Source organism: Mus musculus, chromosome 8 (genome assembly GCF_000001635.26).
Source record: "Mus musculus strain C57BL/6J chromosome 8, GRCm38.p6 C57BL/6J".
Classification (NCBI taxonomy): Eukaryota; Metazoa; Chordata; class Mammalia; order Rodentia; family Muridae; genus Mus; species Mus musculus.
This window is the reverse complement of record NC_000074.6, coordinates 74872940-74894203: the sequence shown is the minus strand read 5'-3', so window position 1 is coordinate 74894203 and position 21264 is coordinate 74872940. Positions and strand designations below refer to the sequence as shown.

General features: G+C 44.4%; 1 protein-coding gene across 2 annotated transcripts; it reads right to left on the bottom strand.

Moving 5' to 3' along the window:
* Window positions 1-697: 697 nt before the first annotated feature.
* Isx (intestine specific homeobox) lies at window positions 698-21030 on the bottom strand. 2 transcript variants are annotated; one of them, NM_027837.3, is made up of 4 exons: window positions 20347-21030; window positions 4089-4240; window positions 2289-2405; window positions 698-1536 (listed from the first exon to the last, which is right to left on the bottom strand). In NM_027837.3, exons 1-4 carry the CDS (start codon window positions 20561-20563, stop codon window positions 1300-1302), a joined length of 723 nt encoding a protein of 240 aa, NP_082113.2. In that variant the 5' UTR covers window positions 20564-21030; the 3' UTR covers window positions 698-1299. The 2 variants fall into 2 exon arrangements, with proteins under 2 accessions (NP_082113.2, NP_001281207.1); NM_001294278.1 differs by having other exon boundaries at window positions 2330-2405.
* Between the last annotated feature and the right edge of the window lie 234 nt (window positions 21031-21264).

The following is a 21264-nucleotide window of genomic DNA, read 5'->3' as shown; positions in this document are numbered from 1 at the left end:
TTTTGGATTCAAGATAAATTTTCTAGAACCTACGCTGGAGCTATATGCATCTGTCAACCTTGCTGAGGGGAGCAGCAAGGACAAGCCTCTGAGACTTTTGGGCAGAAAGAAAGCCCAACAGGAAGCCTCTCTGGGAGTAGTAGCCTGTTTAGGTGGGGACCCAAAGCCATTGCCTGCCCAGTAAGTCATGAGATGTCAATGTCATTCCAGTGTCTGCTCACCCTGCACACTCCAGAGTTTCCTAGTTGCTCATTCCCATAGGTCAGGTGGGGGTTACTGCCTACATCTTAGAGACAAGAAAAACCAGACTCAGCAGGACATGTGATCTGTCTAGAGCAGTGGTTTCCAACCTTCTTAATGCTGTGAACCTTTATATGTGTTCCTCATGTTGTAGTGATCCCAACCATAAAATTATTTAGTTGCTACTTCATAACTGAAATGTTGCTACTGTTATAAATCATACTGTTAATAATTTTTGGAGATAGAGGTTGGCCAAAGGGATCGCCATCCACAGGTTGAGGTCCACTGGCCTAGAGTCTCTTTGCAAAGAAATGAAAGAGGTCTTTTCCAGCACAGATGGAAACAGTCTAGATGGGCCCTGGGAACACAAAGAACTTTGCTGTCTTGCTCATCAGTGATGCCAGTGAGGATGGACAGCATCCTTTTCCAGCCCAACAAAATGACGACACTAAATTCTCATTTAAATTAAAATATTTCTTCCATTTCTCTCCCAGTCTGAGATTTCTCATATCAAAGTCATACAGAGTGTTCTAGACACTAGCCCAGTGCAATGTCATCAATATCCATCTGCAGGTAGAGGTCAGGATCACCTTTCAGCTAACCTGGGCAGAATCTAACCTGTGCATCTCAACATCTATTTTCAAGTGCACAATGCTCAGTGTTCAGTATGGACATCATGAACAAGTACACGGATGTGCAGCCCCTCTCCATGCCTTGTATTTCCCAAGGCTCTCCTAAGTAAAGGAGAAAGGGGTCCACAGAAATGGCTGCTTGGTTACAGATGATGTCCAGAGGGGTAAAAGAAGAGCAGCTTATTCTGGACTTCATCCCCAGCCCTTAGTCAGCCAGTCTTCAGCATTAGGAGACTGACTGGCTGGTGAGACTCGAGCTGTCCTTTGATGTCTTCCATAGCCAGTACAGTCTTTAATGGCAAGCTCTGGGTAGCTTCCTGGACTGTGGGTCATTGATGGATTGTGGAGTGATTTTCTCTGAGGTCCAGGGCTGCCTGCCATCACTGAGAGAGGAGAGTTGCTTGCTTGGAAAGAGAAAAATCAGTCCCTATGTTGAAGTTGCACAGATGCTGCCCCACTTGGGGTGTAGGGGTGGGAACATGAAGGTAGGGACACAAGGATGCTGGGTGAGAGGGCCAGGCAGGGGCTGTAGGTCCCATGGGTGCCATGGGACAAGGGGAATCTGTGTAGGGAACCAGCTTGAAGGGAGCTGAGTCTGAGAGAGTAGGCAGCATTCTGTGGGAGGTACCAATGTAGTCATAGCAGTGGGTGTCAGCACAGGACCCTGTCAGGAGAGACCAGAGGGAAAGAATGAATCCTAATCTTTACCAAGGACTGTCCCTGCTGCCTCCTGGGTGCCCCAGTCCTCAGGGAGCTGGGTAGTGGGAACAGCTTGTTCTGCTTTGCTTGAGACTTTCAGTCTCCTGGGTGGCCTAGCTGAGTGCAAGCTCACCAACAAACATTTGTAGGCAGAGGTCAGGATTACCTTTCAGCTAACCTGGGCAGAATTTAACCTGTTTAGATGGGTCTAATCCTCACAGCATGAGTAGCAACTGTCTGGGACATCACCTCACTCCTCAGAGCTCTGCTTCTTTAGTAGCAGACCATGAATAGAATGTTCCAGATCTTAGTCATTTCATCCTTGTCCAAACTTTAATACTGACCTCTAAGGGGCATGGTGATTCTTTTATGCTACCTTGTGATGTGGGATTTGAGCTGAGATATAAAACTGGGCAGTCTGCTTTACAGCTGAATGCCCAACCCGTATGTTCTATGCTTTACCGAGTGACTCTGTTTTGTGAACTGTGAAGTTTTGTACAAGTGATAAAACCACTCCTTCCTGTCACTCAAAGGGAGAGCCAGCCAGCTGTTTGCTCCAGATCCTGTCTTCCTTCCTTGACCTTCCTACTTCTAGAAGGATTTCCACTGTGCTTGGTACTGTAGGCACTTCCCTCAGGACTTCCTCACATCACGGGCTGGTTGAGATGCTCCCAAATGACTGTCCCTCAAGCCCCACTTAAGGACTGGGTCACTCACAGACACGTCCATGTTTGAGGGCAGGGCCAAGCCGGCCTCACCAGGCTGCTGTGGGGCACTGAGGTTCCCACTCTTCTCCTGCTTCCTCCACTTGGCTCTCTGATTCTGGAACCAGATCTATGGTCAGAGAAAGAAAATGATGTGTGTAAAGGAAACACAGTTCAACTAATACCTTTCCCATCTAATATCTTCCCCCCAAATGCAGAACATTGATCTCTGCCCAAAGAATGAACGTTTCACTCTTTATAAAATCATAACTGGGGGGTGGTTCTTTGCATGTGATGTCTGGAGACTTCAGAGAAGAGAGCAGGATCATAATCTTTAGAGTGGAAATGGGGTGGGGGATATCCATGAGTGATAACTGAGAAGGCCTGGGTGGGGGTCTGCAGTTAACAGAGCTTAGAGTCTCAGGTCCTGTTAACAGCTGCCACGTGGGAATGTGCGTCAGACTCATCCAATTTCCAAAGTGGAAATCTTGATTTTTTAAAAAAATGCGTTTGCATTTTCAAATGCTGTGCAGGCCAAATAAAACCCATCTGTGGGCTGTTTTCCATCAGCAGGCCACCAGTTTGCAACCTCCGTGGGCCACTTGGCATCTATAGGTTGAACATTGGCAGATCTCTGCATTCGTGGGCGCCCTGATGGTGTCTGACATGTGGCCATTTGTACTTGGTGATTCTGGGAGGCAGGTGTTTGATTCTAGACTTGATGGCAGATGCAGGTGCTAAGCACTCGGCTGGAGCACAGTTCCAAATGGGGAGAGGGAGGGAAAGGAGAGCTGGCTCAGGCTGGGCTGGGCTCTAGCCAGAAGGAGGTTGAATAAGGAACAGCACATTGGGCTGGACCCCTCTTTTGATTTTTGACTGAGAACAAATGTGCTGCATTAAAAAAAAAAAAGAATGAAGTAGAAGACTTTGTGTTCAGAGAGTTATAGTGCCAGCAGAGTTACAGTTGGATATGACAGACCCTCTCATGCCAGCCTGGGACTTGTGAAACAGAATGTGTCTGAAAGCATGGGCCGGGTCTGCCCTAGAGGTGACAAAGGGCACTAAGTGTCTCTAAGCATGGACAAAAGAGTGGGTACTCTGGAGTAGAGAGATTATGGATGTTAGGTTAGGTTGTTAGTGGTAAAACCCCATCTCTTTCTGTAGATCCTGGTCGGTCTACTCTGCTCACACCCAGGGGACATGGATGGATTCTGTACCTAGGTTCACCAACAGGACCCTGATAAGCTGCACCTGCCATTCCAAATGTTTGAGTGGCCCTCAAGCTGAGAGTGATTTGTACAATTTAAAATCATTGAAGAAAGAAACCAAAAGAAGAGTAATGTTTTTTAAACACCTGCAAATTGTACAAAAAAACCAGATTTCAACACTTTTAAATCAAGTTCTGCTGAGAATGTCACCATGATCACCTCTTATTGCCTTGGGTGTGGCTGCTTTCAGGCCTCTCTGACAGTGACTGTGTAGCAAAACCCAAAGTGATGCTCTTAGTAAACCTGTTGGTAGTACCCGGCCAACTGTTATGGCAGATAGTGTGAGTGACCTTTAGAAAGCATGAATAGGTTAGGAGATAGGGCCTGGGGACAGACGTGGTTGGGGAGCTACTGATTCCTACCCACTACACTGCCACACCAACGAGAGAAGAATCGTTATTAAATGAGGTTGGTCCAATTTCTTAGAAAGTAACATTTGGCTGTGAGGACAACCCATGAGATAAAACCAGTGGCAGTTTCAGTTGGGGGCAGTCCTGGAAGGCTGAGCACTCAGCATGAGACTGGCTGGAAGGTGGGTGCTGTACCTGTACTCGAGCTTCAGGCAGGTTAATCCTGGAAGCCAATTGGGAACGGACATGGATGTCAGGGTAATGGGTGAAGTGGAAGAGCTTCTCCAGCTCCTGTAGCTGCTCTGTGGTGAAGGTAGTGCGAACTCTCCGCTTGTTCTTTTTCTCTTCTGTAGAAGGAAGCATGCAAGTTGGGTCAGCAACCTTGATGTCAGCCCCTTGGGGAAGAGTTCATATTGCTTTGTTCTTTCTTCTCCAAACCTATGACTGCTGCTGAGTCTTGGTCCCTGGCTCCTTGGAATTGGAGCTTAGCAACATAGTTTTCTAGAATACCTTCTAGGCTGATCTTCTACTCCACAGTGAAGTCAAGTTAACCTAGAAAATTCTCTGATTTTGGCCAACTGCCTTTAAGAATTGCCCTCTTACCCTGATATAACTGTCTCGAGTGAGGCTATGCCAGTGCCTGGCAAATACAGAAGTGGGTGATCACAGTCATCTATAGGATAAAACACAGGGCCCCCAATGGAGGAGCTGGAGAAAGTACCCAAGGAGCTGAAGGGGTCTGCTGCTCTATAGGTGGAACAACAATATGAGCTAATCAGTACCCCCAGAGCTCGTGTCTCTAGCTGCATATGTATCAGAAGATGGCCTAGTCGGCCATCATTGGGAAGAGAGGTCCCTTGGTCTTGCAAACTTTATATGCACCAGTACAGGGGAAGGCCAGGGCCAAGAAGTGGGAGTGGGTGGGTAGGGGAGCAGGGCAGGGGGAGGGTATAGGGAACTTTCGGGATAGCATTTGAAATGTAAATAAAGAAAATATCTAATTAAAAAAAGAAAAAAAAAAGAAAAAATTATCACCATGATCCTGCCATATTAAAAAAAATTACCCTCTTGTCTACATTGGAAGATAGCAAGCCATTGCCTGCAGATCAAACACTGCCTACTGTATTTTTAAATAAAGTTTTACTGAAACATAGCTCTACATGCTGCTTTTTGTATTATTTCTTCCTGCTTTTGCATTATAATGGTGTCATTGAGTCATTGCATCTGAAAGCATATGGCTATAAAGACTGAAATAATTACCATCTGGCTCTTTACAGAAGAAGTATGCCAACCTTGGCTTAAAAAGTATAGGCTGAGCATGGCAGCAGCAGGGCCCTGCCAATCTGTCTCCAATCCACCTGTCTAGCTTCAGTTCTATTCAGATCCGGTGCTGCCATTTGTGGGGCCTATTGAAAAAATGAAAATATGAGGTTCCTTGTTCAGAAAAGTGCCAAGGGCCCTTTCCTTGATTTTCTAGATTGTCACTATCTATCATGGTAGGGAGTTGTCTATCTATCTATCTATCTATCTATCTATCTATCTATCTATCATGTGTAAATATGTATACATGCCTGTGTATGGTGTATGTATGTGTGTGTGTGTGCACATGTATACTCACACACAGAAGTTACAGGAGGACAAAGGGTGCCCTGTTCTGTAATTTTCTATAATAGTCCATTGAACAGGGTCTTTCACTGATCTTGGAACTAAGTTGGCAGCCAGAAGTCCCGCTGCTTTTCTACATGTGTGCTGGGGATTTGGACTCAGGAGCTCATGCTTATGCAGCAAATGCTCTTCCCTACTGCGTCATCTCAGACCTCATGGTTGTCTTTTAATTTGCTATTTAATTTTGAGAGAGACAGATTAAATGAGAACACTCATTCTGTTAGTCTTCCCAGGGACCAGGGAGATACCACAAAGCTTCAGGACATAAATATTCACTGGAGAGATTTGACCCCATCCTGCAACTTGGCACCTGACCTTAAATATCCTGGAAGCCATACCTCAGCCAATCCCGTTTCAAGGTGCAAGTCAGTAGGGGCATGGGACAGGGGAACAAGAGCCTATCTTAGGGCAGCAGGAGTGGGAAGGATGGTGAGTAGGAGGCGCCATGATCTGATGTCCTGGGATTTGCTTAATGTTTCACTGGACTCCTAAAACACAAATTCTCACCTAAAATTGCTAGTTCAAGAGAGTGACCATTCGTATTCAGCTCTACTTGTGGAACTTCCCTCTGGGCACAGCTCTCTATGGAACCATGGTGTGTACTCATATTGGCACAGCCAATTCTACCCCCATCACTCTGCTAACCTATGTACCCAGGCTCATTCAAGTTGCTCAACTGTCCAATTTTGTAGCATACCCACATAGCTATTTTCCTCTTTGGGACATAAGTTCAGTCTTAAAAAAAGATTCAAATACTTTATTCTTTGGCCTTTGCTTGACTTAGGGTACGTAGTGTCCATGGATAGGCATCAATTGATGGGCCCAAACATAGGAAAGGCACAAAGTAAATATTTTGTCTATAAAATATCATAGGAATAATATTTTATAGTGACAATTAAAAAGTTAGAAGTCCCTAAAAACTTTGTAATAGTTAATATGTACTGTCTATATTTCACGTACAAACTGTCCTTCTTTTAGATGATAGAACAAACCAGTGATAATTTCTAAGCAAATGTTTGAAAAGATGAGCAATTAGAAAGGGTTTGTACATAGAGAAATGAAGTGGTACTATTAACTATGATTTATTATTCTCATGATGAGGGACATATATCAAAGGAGCAAACAGACACAGCTGTGTGTGTTCAGTAGCTAGAAAAGTAGTTGTTGAGGCTGGACAGGTGACTCAGTGGCTAAGACCAATTACTGTTCTATCAGAGGGCCAGCGTTTGGATTTTGGCACTTATATTGGGCATCTCACAAATGCATATAGCTCCAGCTCCAAGGGATCTAACTCATCTGACTCATATTCTGGCCACCATGGGCACACACATGAACATTTGCACACACACATCAATTAAAAAGATTAGTCTATTCATTTGTTCCTCCCAGGGAGATCTTTTAGAATGGGAGACTTGACCAGCATTGTCCATAGCTCCTCTTGGAGCCAAGCATCAGTGGATGTTGGTGGAATGAGCAAACTGTGTGTTTTGTTTTCTGATCAGGGCTTCTGAAGATGGAGCTGCAGTAGTCTTAATTGGAACAATTACAGGAGTGTAGAAAAAGCACAATCTTTTAGCCCAAATTGTTTTCACTTTTAGGTTATGATGGAGAGTGTAGTGCTTCCTGTCGAAGGAAGACTTATACTCATGCTTGGAGGATGAAACACACTGGGGAGGCAGCCCATATTTATCTTCACCCTTATCTTTCTGGAAAGTGAACCTCTTGAAAGCAGGAGTAGATCTTAGATTAACTGAGTAGCCATACCTGGGGAGAGCTTCATCAGTATTTGCTCCAGATGCATAACTTGGTTTGAAACCCATATGACAGAGAAGACATTTTTTGAAAACCATGCCTGAAATTTTGTAGAACATCTGTTGTCATGTGTCAGGCAAGTGGTTGGTGAGGGCTGCTGTGGCCTAAAAGGCGATTTTGAATTTGAATTCTAAAAAGGAACTGGAGTCTTTGCTCCATGAAAACTGGTAGTAGTTTACTAACCAAAAAGACCCACTAACTTTCCTTTTCTTTTTTGGCAGCTGCAGTGTGCAGAGGGAGGTGGTGCTTGCCTGCAATCCTGTTGTCAGTGAATGGTAGAAGCCACACCATGAGACCCAAGCTTGTTCCAGCACTTGGACACATTTAATTCACTCTCTGTGCTCTCACAGTCTGCAGGGTGAGGCAGGAGAGGTATTGAATGGTAGATGACTAATGATGAACCCATGTTGACCTGTGATCCTCTCTTGGGGTACCTGCCTGGGACCCTTTGTAGAGGAGGGAAGGGGCACACAGGGGCAGGCACTTTTCTTTTTCAAGATCAAACATGTTGTCTCCTCCATTGTAGGAATGAGATTGTGTAGTCTCACCTGTCCCCAGTGTCCCCACATTTATTGTTAATTCACTTTTAAAATCTCCTCAAAATGCTTTTACTCTACTTTGCTAATTTGAAGTTTTTTTTTTTTTTTTTGAGAATGTGGACAATGAGGCTAAAGTGTTATCTCCCAACACTTTTGTGTCTCCTCTTACTGCATTTATTTATTTATTTATTTATTTATTTATTTATTTATTTATTTTGTGTGTGTGTTTGTGTGCATTTGCTAGTGTGAGGATGTTGAGGTCAGAGGACAATTTGCAGGAGAGCAATCTCTCAAAGATTAAACTCAGATCATCAGGCTTGGTAGCAAGTGCTTTTACTCACCTGCCCATCTTGTTAGCCATTGTGTGCTGCCTCTGGTAGGAGTCTCCCTTCTGCTACTGTCTTCCTCCCTTTCCAAGTCTCCCCTACTTTTAAGTAATAATAGTAATGATAATAACAATGATCATAAATTAATAAATTTATTATTATTTTGAGACAAGTTCTTGTGTTACTTAGACTGGCTTCAAACTCGCTACATAGAGCAGGGAAGGCTTTGAACTTCCAGTTTTTCTGCTTCCATTTGTCCTGGGATTAAAAGTGTGCACTATGACAGCCAGGTTATGCAGGTTATGGGAACTGAGCTCAGGCAATCATGCTTGCTAGGCAAGTCCTCTACTCAGTCACCTCTGGAGCCCCCAATTTCACTTTAAAAGATATTATTCTTTGTTTAGAACTCATAGTGTGTTTAGTAATAATTGCTTCTTTCCCTGGAGAGATGTTAGAAAAGGACTCCATCCAACTTTAGCTTGGTGAACCAATGAATTTGTTGAGATTACTCATAGAAGCATAGGTGATTCTCAAAGCAGATGAGTCATTGGGAAATTGTACCCTTGAAAATGGATGGTGGGTCTTGCACTCACATCATGAAGAATGCATTCCCCCATTATACTAGCACCCTGTAATACCATGTGCAACTAGGAGGTCATTAGAATCTTAGATTGACAGTGATACTCCTCCCAGGTGAGGAGGGATGGTCACAGCCTCCATATCACCGTGGACTCATCTGTCACTGTGTTCTACTTATTTTGTTGCCATGACCGTGGAACAAGGTATTTTTAGATCACCACAACAGCTCTGCTTCATGATGGTACTGGCCATGTCACACCCAGAGGAAATGACTTCACTACAGCATGAGTCAAAGCCAATGGGAACTGAGGTGGGATCAAAAAGCAGGGTTGCCATTGCCAGGAGCATGATAGATGGCTCTGTGGCCAGTTTCTAACAAGCACCGTGGGTGTGTATGTGGGTAAGTGACCCTAACTAGCTAGGCTCAACAGAGTTATTCACTCACTCACTCACTCACTCACTCACTCACTCACTAATTTATTCACTCATTCATTCAGTTAGCATGGAGATTATAAAGAAGAATTCTATTTTTAAAAAGTCATTAAAAAACACAGGAGAAGATTCTAGACTGTCAGGGCAGAGTGAGTTGAGAGTCTCCTGGGAATCTGGAGTTGTAGAGGACATTGAAGTCAGTGTGGGATGAAAGACTAGAATACAGGAAACAAAACAATGCAGAGATAGAAATAGAATGTAGGTTACAAAAAAAAATGAGCAAATGATTTTTATTTTCCTCAGAATGAAACTATAATACCTAAGTGCTTATACTTAAGACAATTTCTTAATAACATATTGGTTTCAAGTTTTTTTGTGGGAAATTATTATTATTATTATTATTGAAGATATGGCTTTCCCCACTCAAGCAGGACTTTTCCAGCATCATGTGGAGGCTGGACAAAGAAGGGGAAGGATTTAAATCTTGCTCTGTTCAGTACCTGCCTGCTGACTGCATGGAAAGGTACTGACTAGGTAGAATGTTGCTAGAGCATATTGTATGTCATTGGCTTTGACTGACTAGGTAGAATGTTGCTAGAGCATATTGTATGTCATTGGCTTTGACTGACTAGGTAGAATGTTGCTAGAGCATATTGTATGTCATTGGCTTTGACTGACTGGGTAGAATGTTGCTAGAGCATATTGTATGTCGTTGGCTTTGACTGACTGGGTAGAATGTTGCTAGAGCATACTGTATGTCGTTGGCTTTGACTGACTGGGTAGAATGTTGCTAGAGCATATTGTATGTCGTTGGCTTTGACTGACTGGGTAGAGTGTTGCTAGAGCATATTGTATGTCGTTGGCTTTGACTGACTAGGTAGAATGTTGCTAGAGCATACTGTATGTCGTTGGCTTTGACTGACTGGGTAGAATGGTGCTAGAGCATACTGTATGTCATTGGCTTTGACTGACTGGGTAGAATGGTGCTAGAGCATACTGTATGTCGTTGGCTTTGACTGACTGGGTAGAATGGTGCTAGAGCATATTGTATGTCGTTGGCTTTGACTGACTGGGTAGAATGGTGCTAGAGCATACTGTATGTCATTGGCTTTGACTGACTGGGTAGAATGGTGCTAGAGCATACTGTATGTCGTTGGCTTTGACTGACTGGGTAGAATGGTGCTAGAGCATATTGTATGTCGTTGGCTTTGACTGACTGGGTAGAATGGTGCTAGAGCATACTGTATGTCGTTGGCTTTGACTGACTGGGTAGAATGGTGCTAGAGCATATTGTATGTCGTTGGCTTTGCACTGCATATGCTTTAGATGGACATTTGTTTCTGAGGGATGATAATGGTGATGGTGGTGGAATTAAAGTCTAGTTACTCTAGTGATCTCTCTAAGAAGACAGATGGTACCTAAAATTCACACTCACAGGGAGATGGAGCCTGAGTTCCAAATGGTCCAGTATACTTGGCTTGAAATGCCAAGGTCCTTCCCCAAAGACAGGATGTGGGTTCTTGGGGGTATCAACAGTCAGTGCTGATTATTTTCTTTTTATAACATGATTTTATTTTTTTTTTTGTCCTTAAGTTTATTGTGTGTGTGTTTTTTTTTGTTATAAAGTTGTTTTTTAAACAAACAATATATTTTGATCATAGTCTTTCCCCTTCTAATTCTGTTTTTTTTAATACTTCCCTTCCTGGGAATAACCTCAAAGCAGAGAGACATAACTGGTAGTGAGAGAACTCCAGAGCCAAGGTGTCTCCCAGTGACAGGGTTTCCAACGAACGCTAAGTCCAGTTGGGGGAATGACAGATAGACTTGAACAATAGAGTCAGGGAAACAAGTTTAGGACCTGAGGTTGGGCATCATGCAGAGAGGTCATGTCCTTAGAGCTGTGTTGTCCCAAACAGCAGCTGCTAGCTCAGAGTGGCTATTGAAATTAAGCAAAATAGAAATTTCATCTCCTTAGCCATGCATCCATAGCAGGACAGCCAAGCGTGGGGAGAGGCTGCCATGTTGGACTGTGTAGCTGCAACATAGTCATCACTGTGGAATGTTTTGTTGGACAGTACTTCCTCACTGGGCTACCTGCTGAGTTCTTGAAGGAAACATATTCTGGGCCAAACCTTTCCATTTCAATATCATTTAATTGCCACTAATTTATAGGAAAGGAAGTATGAGATAGATGTGGTGCCAACTTTGATTTGGTCTCAACAGTATAAATGTTGCTATAGTCACCTCTCTGTGCCTGGGAAGGAGGAAGAGGTCAGTGGTGGGAACTGTGTTGAGATTCTCTGTTGGGGTAGGGTTTTCCTGGAGTTAACCTCACCATAGGGCAGGGAGGGAGAAACAAGCAGAGCATCCAATGGGACAGTTTGGAAAGGATGAAGGTCAATGTTTCCTGGTCTAGGCCTGGCATCTTCCCAGGTTCTTGGCAAAGAAGTCAGGAAACCCAAGGCTCCATCTCAGCCCATTAGCCCCATCTTCTGAGATGGACAAGAGCACCTGGGGAGGGGGATAGGGAGGGAGAGGTGGATGAAGGCAGCAGGGACTGTCAGCTCTTCCAGGTTGCTCTTCTGGCCATTGTTTATTCTGGGAGTTGTGAATCACACATGAGTGAGTCGTCAAAGTGAATAGTCAGCAGAACTTAATTAAGACAGAGCTCTTTAGCACATTGATCATAAGAAATACACAATTTATGCAGGTGATTAGGCCACCTAATTATAAACGGATGTTTCTCTGCACTGGACTCCCTCCCCCTGATTGCTCCTTCTCTGTGGTCTGTTAATTGGCCCTGGCTGTGCAGCTAAAGGCTGAGGTGGAGTGGGGGTGGGGAGGTCAAGTCTTTGCCACTGGGAGAAGCCTCTGGGAATAGATAGGTCTGTCCTTGTTATTGAAGGCAATGGGTTCATCAAGAAAGAGACCTTGGGCAAATTTGCAGCCCCCTGTAGGCTGGAAATACTTGACACAAGAAGGTAGAGACATTTAGGAGACCCTCAGTGCTGGTATGTGCTGGCCTCTTCACTTGACTCTGTCAAGGACTTTCTATAGCTCCGTTCCCACAGAATAGATCAGCTCTTCCCATCAAACCTTTCTACCAACAGCTCCTCTCCCCATTTCTTAGTCACAGAATTGCAGCCATAACTGACCACATCTGGATCCCTCTGAAATTGCCCATAGCTTTTCATCTTCCAAGTGCTCTTTACTGCTCCGTGTAAGACTGTGTCCTCCTTTGTCTAGCAACATCCTACCCATGCCTCAAGACACAAACCCAGGTCTGCGTGAATCTCCAGGAACAACACAAGAGTTCTGAAGAGAAAGGAGTGCTAAGTTTCAGTTTGCAGCAAGCAAACTTCATATTCAAAATTCTATCTCAGTGTTTGTCACCTATCAAGGGAATGACAGCAATCACAGCTGGATGGCTAGATAGAAGTGCTATAGTTACATTTTCCTGTACGTTTTAATCTATATTTCTATTTTCTGCAACACACACTTTTTTTTTTGGTTAAGTAGATAATAGAAAAGGAGAGGAGTGTGGAAAGGGATGAGAAGAAAGAGCACAATAGGAGGTGATGGGAAGGGACCCTGGAGAAGCTCAGCTTGCCACAACTTGGTTTGCTGATGGCTCCCAGTGGTGACGGGTGTGGTGACTCCTTTTAGGCAGTATGCAGCTGAACATCTTCCATGTAGGATCTCCCTTTCATGACACTTTTTAAGTAGGACTTCAGCAGGTAGATTCACACACAGATACAGTACAACTACACACACACACACACACACACACACACATGTATATAAAATACAACACACATACATATACATGTGAACATATATATATATATGTATATATATATCACATAATATGCACACATATATGTACTCTACATATGTACCATATATATACACCACAATACACTTTATACAGACATGCAAATATACACATATATACACGTACCTCATACACACACTCACCAGACACACACATCATATACACCACACCCATATATCACACCATACCACATATACCTCACTACACACATACGCACCCCACACACATTGTATACACAATATGTACACAATATATACATATACACACACATACATATATATACACACACACATACAACAATACACATACATGCACACCATACATATACATTCACATAAACCATATATAAACATACACACATACACCACACTATACATATAACACACACAGACCACACCACCTATTTTAACACATATACATACATGCACATAACACATACACGCACCACACAACACATATAACACACACACACCATACCACATATTTTAACACAATAAATACATGCACATAACACATATACACACACCATACCACACATATAACACACACACATACAAACATACCACACCACATATTTAACACACATACACACATGCAAATAATGCATACACACACCAGACATATAACATGCATACACACATGCAGATATACACACGTACATATAGACACACAGTTCCTCATGATTTTCATCTCCATTTTTCCTTCCTTTTCTGTTAAAGGCAGTTGTCCCGTACTTAAGTGTGTGGGGTACCCTACCTAAAGTAGATTTGTTCTTCTACCTCAGTAGAGGCATAAGTTCTCCAAACATGGCTTTTAAAAATGCTGATGTACATACTTAAAGATGAATGTGGGGTTGATTTGGTATGGTGGTTTGAATAGGAATGACCCCTATAGACTCATGTGTTTGAATGCTTGGCCATAGGGAGTGGCACTATTAGGAGGTATGGCTTTGTTGGGACAGGTGTGGCCTTTGTTGGAGGAAGTGCATCACAGGGTGCATGAGCTTTGAGATCTCCTATGCTTAAGCTATACCCAGTGTGGCACACAGTCTCCCCCTGGATACCTGCAGGTCAAGACATAGAACTCCCAGCATCTCCAGCACCATGTCTGCCAGCTGCTATGCTTCTTGCCATGGTGATAACGAACTAAACCCCTGAATCTGTAAGCCAGTTCCAATAAAATGTTTTCCTTTGTAAGAGTTGCCTTGGTTATGGTGTCTCTTCATAGCAATGAAACCCTAGCTAAGACACTTGACTTTCAGTCTGCTTTACTCTTTTGTTTCCTTTGACCCTGCTTGGTGATATTTAGATGGGGGTCACACTGAATTCTGTTGTTCCTTGCAAGAAACATACTTTCTTCTGTTCCTGGACTGCTGAGCAGGCTGCTCTCCTCTCCCTGCTTAGCACCATCTCAGTGCCAGCTCCTCTCTCACACCTTCCTTATGCAGAGTTCATTATTCCCCTAGGAGAGTTCTGATATTATTTTGCTAAGCTCTCTTTTCTGCTATACCATGGTGACCACCTGTCATGACGTTCAAGGTCTGGTGAGATGAAAGCAACATCACAGGTTTCAGGGACACAGTGACAGATAAGTTCCACGTGCTGTGTGTGTGTGTGTGTGTGTGTGTGTGTGTGCGTGTGGTGTATCTACATTTCAAATGCTGCCATCCAGCTTCTACTTATAATGGTGCAGTGGTGCAGGGAACAAAACAAGGTGAGAAACCAGGGCCTGTGTCCCAGAAAGTGACTTAGAAATTGCTTTTATCCTATGAAGGAATCCATTTTTAGTTACCCTTCCTACCAATAACAGAGGAATAATCTAATGGTTCTTTCTAGTGAAATCCAGCCTGATTATGTAGTGAGCAGGTTAGAGATACCCTGAGTCATATGGCTCTGCAAACAGAGAGAGGAACCGTTTTGTCCAATAGATGACTAACAACTTTCCCCTTTCCAGGACTATTTGGATAAAATCTCTATAGGAATATACCATTGAAAAGAAATGTGAAACTTGCATACACAGAGAATACATGGGACCTATGAATACTCAAAAGAGCCTTAAGATAAGAAGTCCTCAACCTAGTATGGATCAGTGTGATAGAGACAGATCAGGAAGAAAAGGACTCCTCTCAGTTCAAACATGTGCACTTCCAGGAGCCTCTGATCTCGTGGGACTAGTTTGAGGTGGCTATCTTACCGAAGCTTGGCCTGGAAGTCCCTCCTTTGGGGCTTTTAGATTTGGGACTTTAGAGAGATTTGTGGGCAGTGTGGGAGGATGCCACTCTAGAAGCTGTTGGCAGTCACTTGGGGCTGGGGGGGGAGGTGCTAGTTTGCATCGAGAAAGAGCCAAAAGAAAGATCTTGGCCTTCCCAAGGCTCAGCATGGAAGAATGTTTAATTTTCTTCAAGGCTGCACACATTCATCTCAACTGAGACATTTTATCTTATTTTATTTTATTTTATTTTATTTTATTTTATTTTATTTTTGTTAATTGTAATCAAAGAGTTCTCATTGATATTGACCATGTATGTTTTCCAGCATTAAACTCCAAAATGCTTCCTCATTCCTTTTGGAACACAAAGTAACAATATCCCACACTTGTTGGCTTAGCAGACCCACTAAGGGTTAGCCTGCTTCCAGCCCTTAGACTCATTGGTCTACCAGCAGCTCCCAGGGACCGGCCTCTTTTCCCTTCTCAGTCTAGAGATTGCAAACCAACCATTACCTGCCCCCGAAGAGGTCTTCTTCTAGTAGTGGTGGCTGGGAGAGGGGCTTCTGGTACAGTTTGCATCCAGACTGTCCCCAAAGTCTCACTTGCTAGAAGCTTGGATCCCCAGCCCATGGTGTTGTGAAGTTCTAAAACTTTAGGAAGCTGTGACCAACAGGCATTCAGTTCACTGGAGCTGTGCCCTTGAATGGTTGGAGGAGGCTCCTGCTCTTCCTCTGTCTCACTTTTGCTTCCTGGATATGAGAAGCATAGTTTTCTCCACCACATACCCCTGCTGTGATGTGGATGCCATCATAGGCCTGAACAGACCAATGTGGCCAATAGATTGTAGTTGAAGTCCAGGAAATGGTGAACCAAAATAATCCTTTCCTTTTCCAAATTAGTTAGTGACTGTGGTACTGGTGACGTTGAGTGGGCTCCATGGGAGCAGGTGGAGGAGACAGAATCACGTGCCCCTTGGAATAAGTGCTGGCATCCAACTCCACATTTGCTCTGCTGTGAATATGTTATTTCATGCTTTGAACAGTTGGTCCCTATTTTTCCAGGTTACTTTGAGAAGTTGTAACTTTTAGAGGCAAAGCCTAGCAAGAGAAAGTATGTCACTGTGTTTTGATACCTTTGAAAATTATACAGGGTTCCAGATTTCTCTTCTTCCTCTGCTTCCTATCATGAGGGGGAACAACCACTCACTCCACACTCCCTACTATCATGGTGTTCTGCCCAAGAGAATAGGGACAAATGTCCATGAATTGAATCCTCTCAAAAATGTTTGCTCAAGTAAATCTTTTTTCCTGTAAGCAGTTTATGTCAGGAATTCTGTCATATGTCTATGTGTGTAACCTTCCTGCCCTCCCCTCTGCAGTCTGTGCTCATGGAGATCCCTGAGTCCACTTGTCAATCAGCCAAAGTCAATAATCATAAAGCGATGAGGGACACTGTGGTCCCTGGTCATAGGCTCTATCTTCAAATGTCCAGGCAAGAACAGCTGTCTTTGATTCCAGGAAATGCAGAGAAGGAGAAGGCTAATATTAAAAGAACAGAGATGGGAAGAGAGATGAAAAGGAAGGGAAGAGAAAATAAAAAGGAAGGAGAGTAAGATAAAGGAAGTGAGAGACCCTTGATAGGTGGGATATTGTGCCCCAAAGATATGTCCAAGTTCAAACTCTTCATAACAGTGACTAAGACTTTGGATAAACATCTCACCAGCAGAAGAAGAAACATACTAGGATTCCTTAGAGGCTAGGCAATCCACCCAGGCCTACCCCACTGAGAGGCCTCTTCTGTGATCTCCCTTGCCCACTGGGGTTAGAATTTCAGAGGTTCACCAGTTGGATAGGTAGACATGACCTCCTCCTTCTCAGGTTCTGAGTCTCTAGTACTGAGAGAGCCTTCTTCCTGACTGGTGCTCCTTTGACTTTGGAAGCTTTTGGTCTTTAAGGGGTAGCCCCTCCCAAGAGGAATTAATGTGTGGTTGGGCCCAATATCCTTTTACTTAGAGAGACAAGCTTAGGTATTTCTCCAGTTTTGAGATCTGAGAGGGTCCATCTTGTTTATCATGAGGATCCCCATGAAAATGAGAAGATGAGAAATTTATCTTATTTATCCTCATTAGGAAATTCAGAGTGGGCAGTGTCTCTAGCTTGGCCTGGATGATAGGCCTGGTTTTGAATCTTCATGAACATTAGATTTGAACACCCCCTTCACCTCCCTGAGCCCAGTCTCCTCAGAGAGTTCCCCTGCGCCCCTTCTTATAGTACAGCTTTGTGGCCTTACCCTTGCTAGTGTCACCATGTTGGACATGGGCCTTAAATGCCACAGTTAATCCAAGCTCCCTACATAATGCTGGTAGAGTGTTAGGGGCTGTGGCTATAAAGCCTGACATGAAAAATTAAGAGTGGAAAAATTCATCTGGTTCATAGCTCACCATGGCAGGCAGGCATAGTGGAGCAGCCCAGGGTAGTGTGTGACATTGTGTGTGTATGTGGGATCTTCATATCGTTATAGACCAGGCATAGTGTGAGAGAGGAACTTGGGGCAAGAAACCCACTCAAAAAAAAAAAAAGAAAAAAAGAAAAAAAGAAAAAAAGAAACTCACTCCTAGTGAAATATTTCTTCTGGTCAGGCCTCATCTCTTAAAGGTCCTACAGTTTCTCAAAATAGTGTCACCACTTGGGAGCAAGCATTCAAAACACGAGCCTGAGCCTGTTGGGAGATTTTAGATTCAAACCATCACCTGCAGTCATGTCTACCACGTAAAGCGACACATGAGATTTACACATGTAAAGTAAGACAATGAGGAACCTGTACCTTTTGCCGTTGTTCTTAGGTTCTTCCATACTTGGAAGGTTCTGTCCCAGAGAAGGGACAAAACACAAGGAGCTTAAGGGCAGTAGCCAGCAGCAACACATCCTGAGTTGCATTTGGGGCTCTTCAGATGTCAAGGAGGGGCAAGGACGATTGACATGGTTGACCTCCTTGCTCCCTTATTCCCTTCCCGCATGGTATTGTGGCTAAACATTCTCTAGAGAGGCAGTCTCTGATATGAAAAATGACCATCATGGATTCCTCTAGGGTTCCTAACAGCTAATTTATTGTTGAGTCAGTCAAGGAACTTTATGGAGACCTATCTCTGCTCTTTCATGTTTCCTTTGAGGAAACTGAGGCCCAGATGGGTGATTTGCTTTAGTTTCCCTGTGCATTGGTGCCATGTCTGGGCTTAGAGGTCAGTTTTCTTGAGTCCCTCCCCTACGTATCCAGCACGTCCCTCAAACTTCCACAGCTTACCTTTGTACTGGCTGCCATATTGGCATCCTGTCTGCACTGGTATTCGCCTCAGCTTTGCTCAGACACGCACACTTGAAAAAAGAAATCCTTCTATCCTGACCACTACTGGTTAACTGGCACCTTTTGACACCACAGGAGGGCTAGGATAGTAATAACCACACAACTATTGACATAGTAGCTTTGTACCTGAGATCCCTTAAAGACATAAACTGCCAAAGTGCCTGACCTGGGAAAGCTGAATTCTAGAAGAAGGGTCAGATGGATTTAAATTGTGACTAGAAATATTCCCCATGTATGACTTTAAGGCATCTGGAGATAAATGCTAGTGTTAAGAGCTCATGCAGTTTTAAAAGGTATTTTCTCTCCTCTTTTGTGGTTTCCTTCTCCAAAGTGGGGCTCATGCATATGGCCATAAGCTAGAATAAGGGCCAGGAAAGTGCTGTGTGAGCCACAGGGCACCCACCAATGCTGTGGTTATTGTTCTGGCCAGCACTCTCTGGTGTCTGCTTTGGCTTTACCAAGAAAACGCACACAGAACTTGCTAAAATTGTCAGTGGAGGTGTAGAAAGAGCAGTCTCTTCTTATCTGCTAGGATCAGCAGCATGGCACTCTCTCATTGTGATGGGGAGGGTGATATTCATTTATACAGCTGCAGCAAGAGAGACCTAGGTTAAAGACCCTATTGAACTGGCTTCTGTGAACCCTCGATTGACTGGAAGATACCAGTGAACTTCAGAGAGCTGAGCCCAAGGCCATCTTCTATCAGAGAAGCAGCCAGCTCCCCTGCTGCTTAGGCTAATGCCACTTCTGGATCTTCTCTTTGCCTGGAGCTGAGCACAGCCCCTGTAAGGAACCTCTGTGGGAGGCTAGCTTGCAGAAAGGCTCTGTGTGGGAAGGAAACGCTGTCAAGGACTCCCCTGAGCTATCTGCCCAGCATTTTCTTAGATGAAAGTGTGGAAAGGGGTAAGAGCTGGGTCTGATGTGAGACACTCCTGGCCTACAGACTCCTGACCAAATGGTCTTTGAAATTTCATAAGCACCAACATCACTCCCCACCCCACCCCACATTTATCGAACTGTTTCACAGAGTAAAGCTGAGATCAGAGAGGACAGGAACTCATCTAGAGTCACACAGCTCCCTAGCTCTTACACCTAGGGTATCCACCACCCTGAGTGGATGCTGGCTTGAATGAGAGCCTGACAACTATCTGCTTACTTATTTAGGTGCATTCCCTCTGGTGAATACAGACTTGGGTTTGGGGACTCTGTGAGGACAGACCCCGACAAAGTTTCAGCTACTAGAAGCCATGCAGGCTGAGCTCAGCTCATGGGGAGAATGTGCTAGAAGTAAGGCTTTGGGGTTCCAGGCCCTGAGTTCAGATTGTGACTTCCAGCTTTATAACTTGGTAACATTATCCATCTCTTTTCTTATTAGTCCAGTTATCACAATCTCTGTCCAAATGGAAGGAAAGTGCCCACCACCTCATCAGTGCAGAATGAATGTGACTGATAATTCCCAGCCATGGCCTGGTCACAAGGATAAGCTCTGGGCCCCTGCACATCACAATGACCTGAGCCTATGTGTTTATGCACTCTGAATACCACAGTTGTATATTAGACTGAAAGGCTTAAAAAGCAACTTGTTTAAGACCTACTATCCCTTTGGATGTCACAGCCCCCCTATTTTATTGACAGAGATCATTTGAGTCTCCCACCCCTTCCCCAAGAACAAAAGAAAATGACCAGAAATCACTTACCTTGGGGCTGATCCTGTGGGGGCCTCTCCAGCTTGGAACCTGGGATAGTTGTCTGCCTGGAGTCCTCTTTACAAATGCTTTGTGGTCTGGGCAAACTTCTTCTTTCTGTGGGTTTCTTCAGGATTGCCTCAATGGAGAAGGACAAGCCCAGATTCTCTGGGGCTTCACAGTATCCTGAACTCTTCTCCATGTCCCTGTGGATCGTAGGGCCTGCCATGGCCTAGCCCTGCTGCTAGGAGGAACACTCTGTGTGTGCCCAGGGAGATGCCAGCAGAGGGTGGTATATTTTCTTCCCGGAGCTTCTGGGGACACAGAGGTGGTGATTGGGAATCCTGATGCTGGGTAATTCAGCCACAATTCCTTGGACACAGGGACTTCCATGGACCTTGAACACCTTTAAGACTAGGAGGTGGCTTCCAGCAGAAGAGCTGGTAGGCACTTGTCCTCTATCCACAGGTCTATAGTTGTCACCAAATAGAGGTTCAATTTTCCAGAGAGGATCTTCTTGGTGGTGGAGGCTTTCACAGTTACCAGCCTAGGCAAGGATCCTGGAGCGAACTGAGTAATGGTACCAGAAAACAAAGAGAAAACAGGCAGGGTTGGTGGGATGAGGTTTGGAGCCAGCATCCACCTTTGTCCTCTCTCTGACTTGTGTCCCCTTCCTGCTGGCTTCAGGCAGTCCCTGGGAGGCTAGGCTGCCACCTATGGGCCCTAGATGGCCAAGTGAACCCTGAGCCTCTTTGTGGCTGAAAGGTCTTCTCAGAGGCCCTTCTGGACTTCCTCAACCCAGCTTCCAGTCTCAGGAATGAGACTTCCAGGGCTCCTGTGCCTCTGCAGATCTTCAGGTAGAGGCTAAGGTCGATGCTGGCTCCCTGCGGGGGTCTGTGCTCACTTTTACCTCAGGCCTGTGGTCTGAGG

Excerpts from the sequence above, each read along its gene's own strand:
- Isx (NM_001294278.1), bottom strand. The coding sequence starts at position 20,563 with ATGGCAGGCCCTACGATCCACAGGGACATGGAGAAGAGTTCAGGATAC. Across the intron at positions 4,241-20,346 it reads CCCACAGGATCAGCCCCAAG|AAGAGAAAAAGAACAAGCGG; the intron begins GTAAGTGATTTC and ends TTCCTTCTACAG. Across the intron at positions 1,537-2,329 it reads CAGTGCCCCACAGCAGCCTG|GGTCCTGTGCTGACACCCAC; the intron begins GTGAGGCCGGCT and ends CTCTCCTGACAG.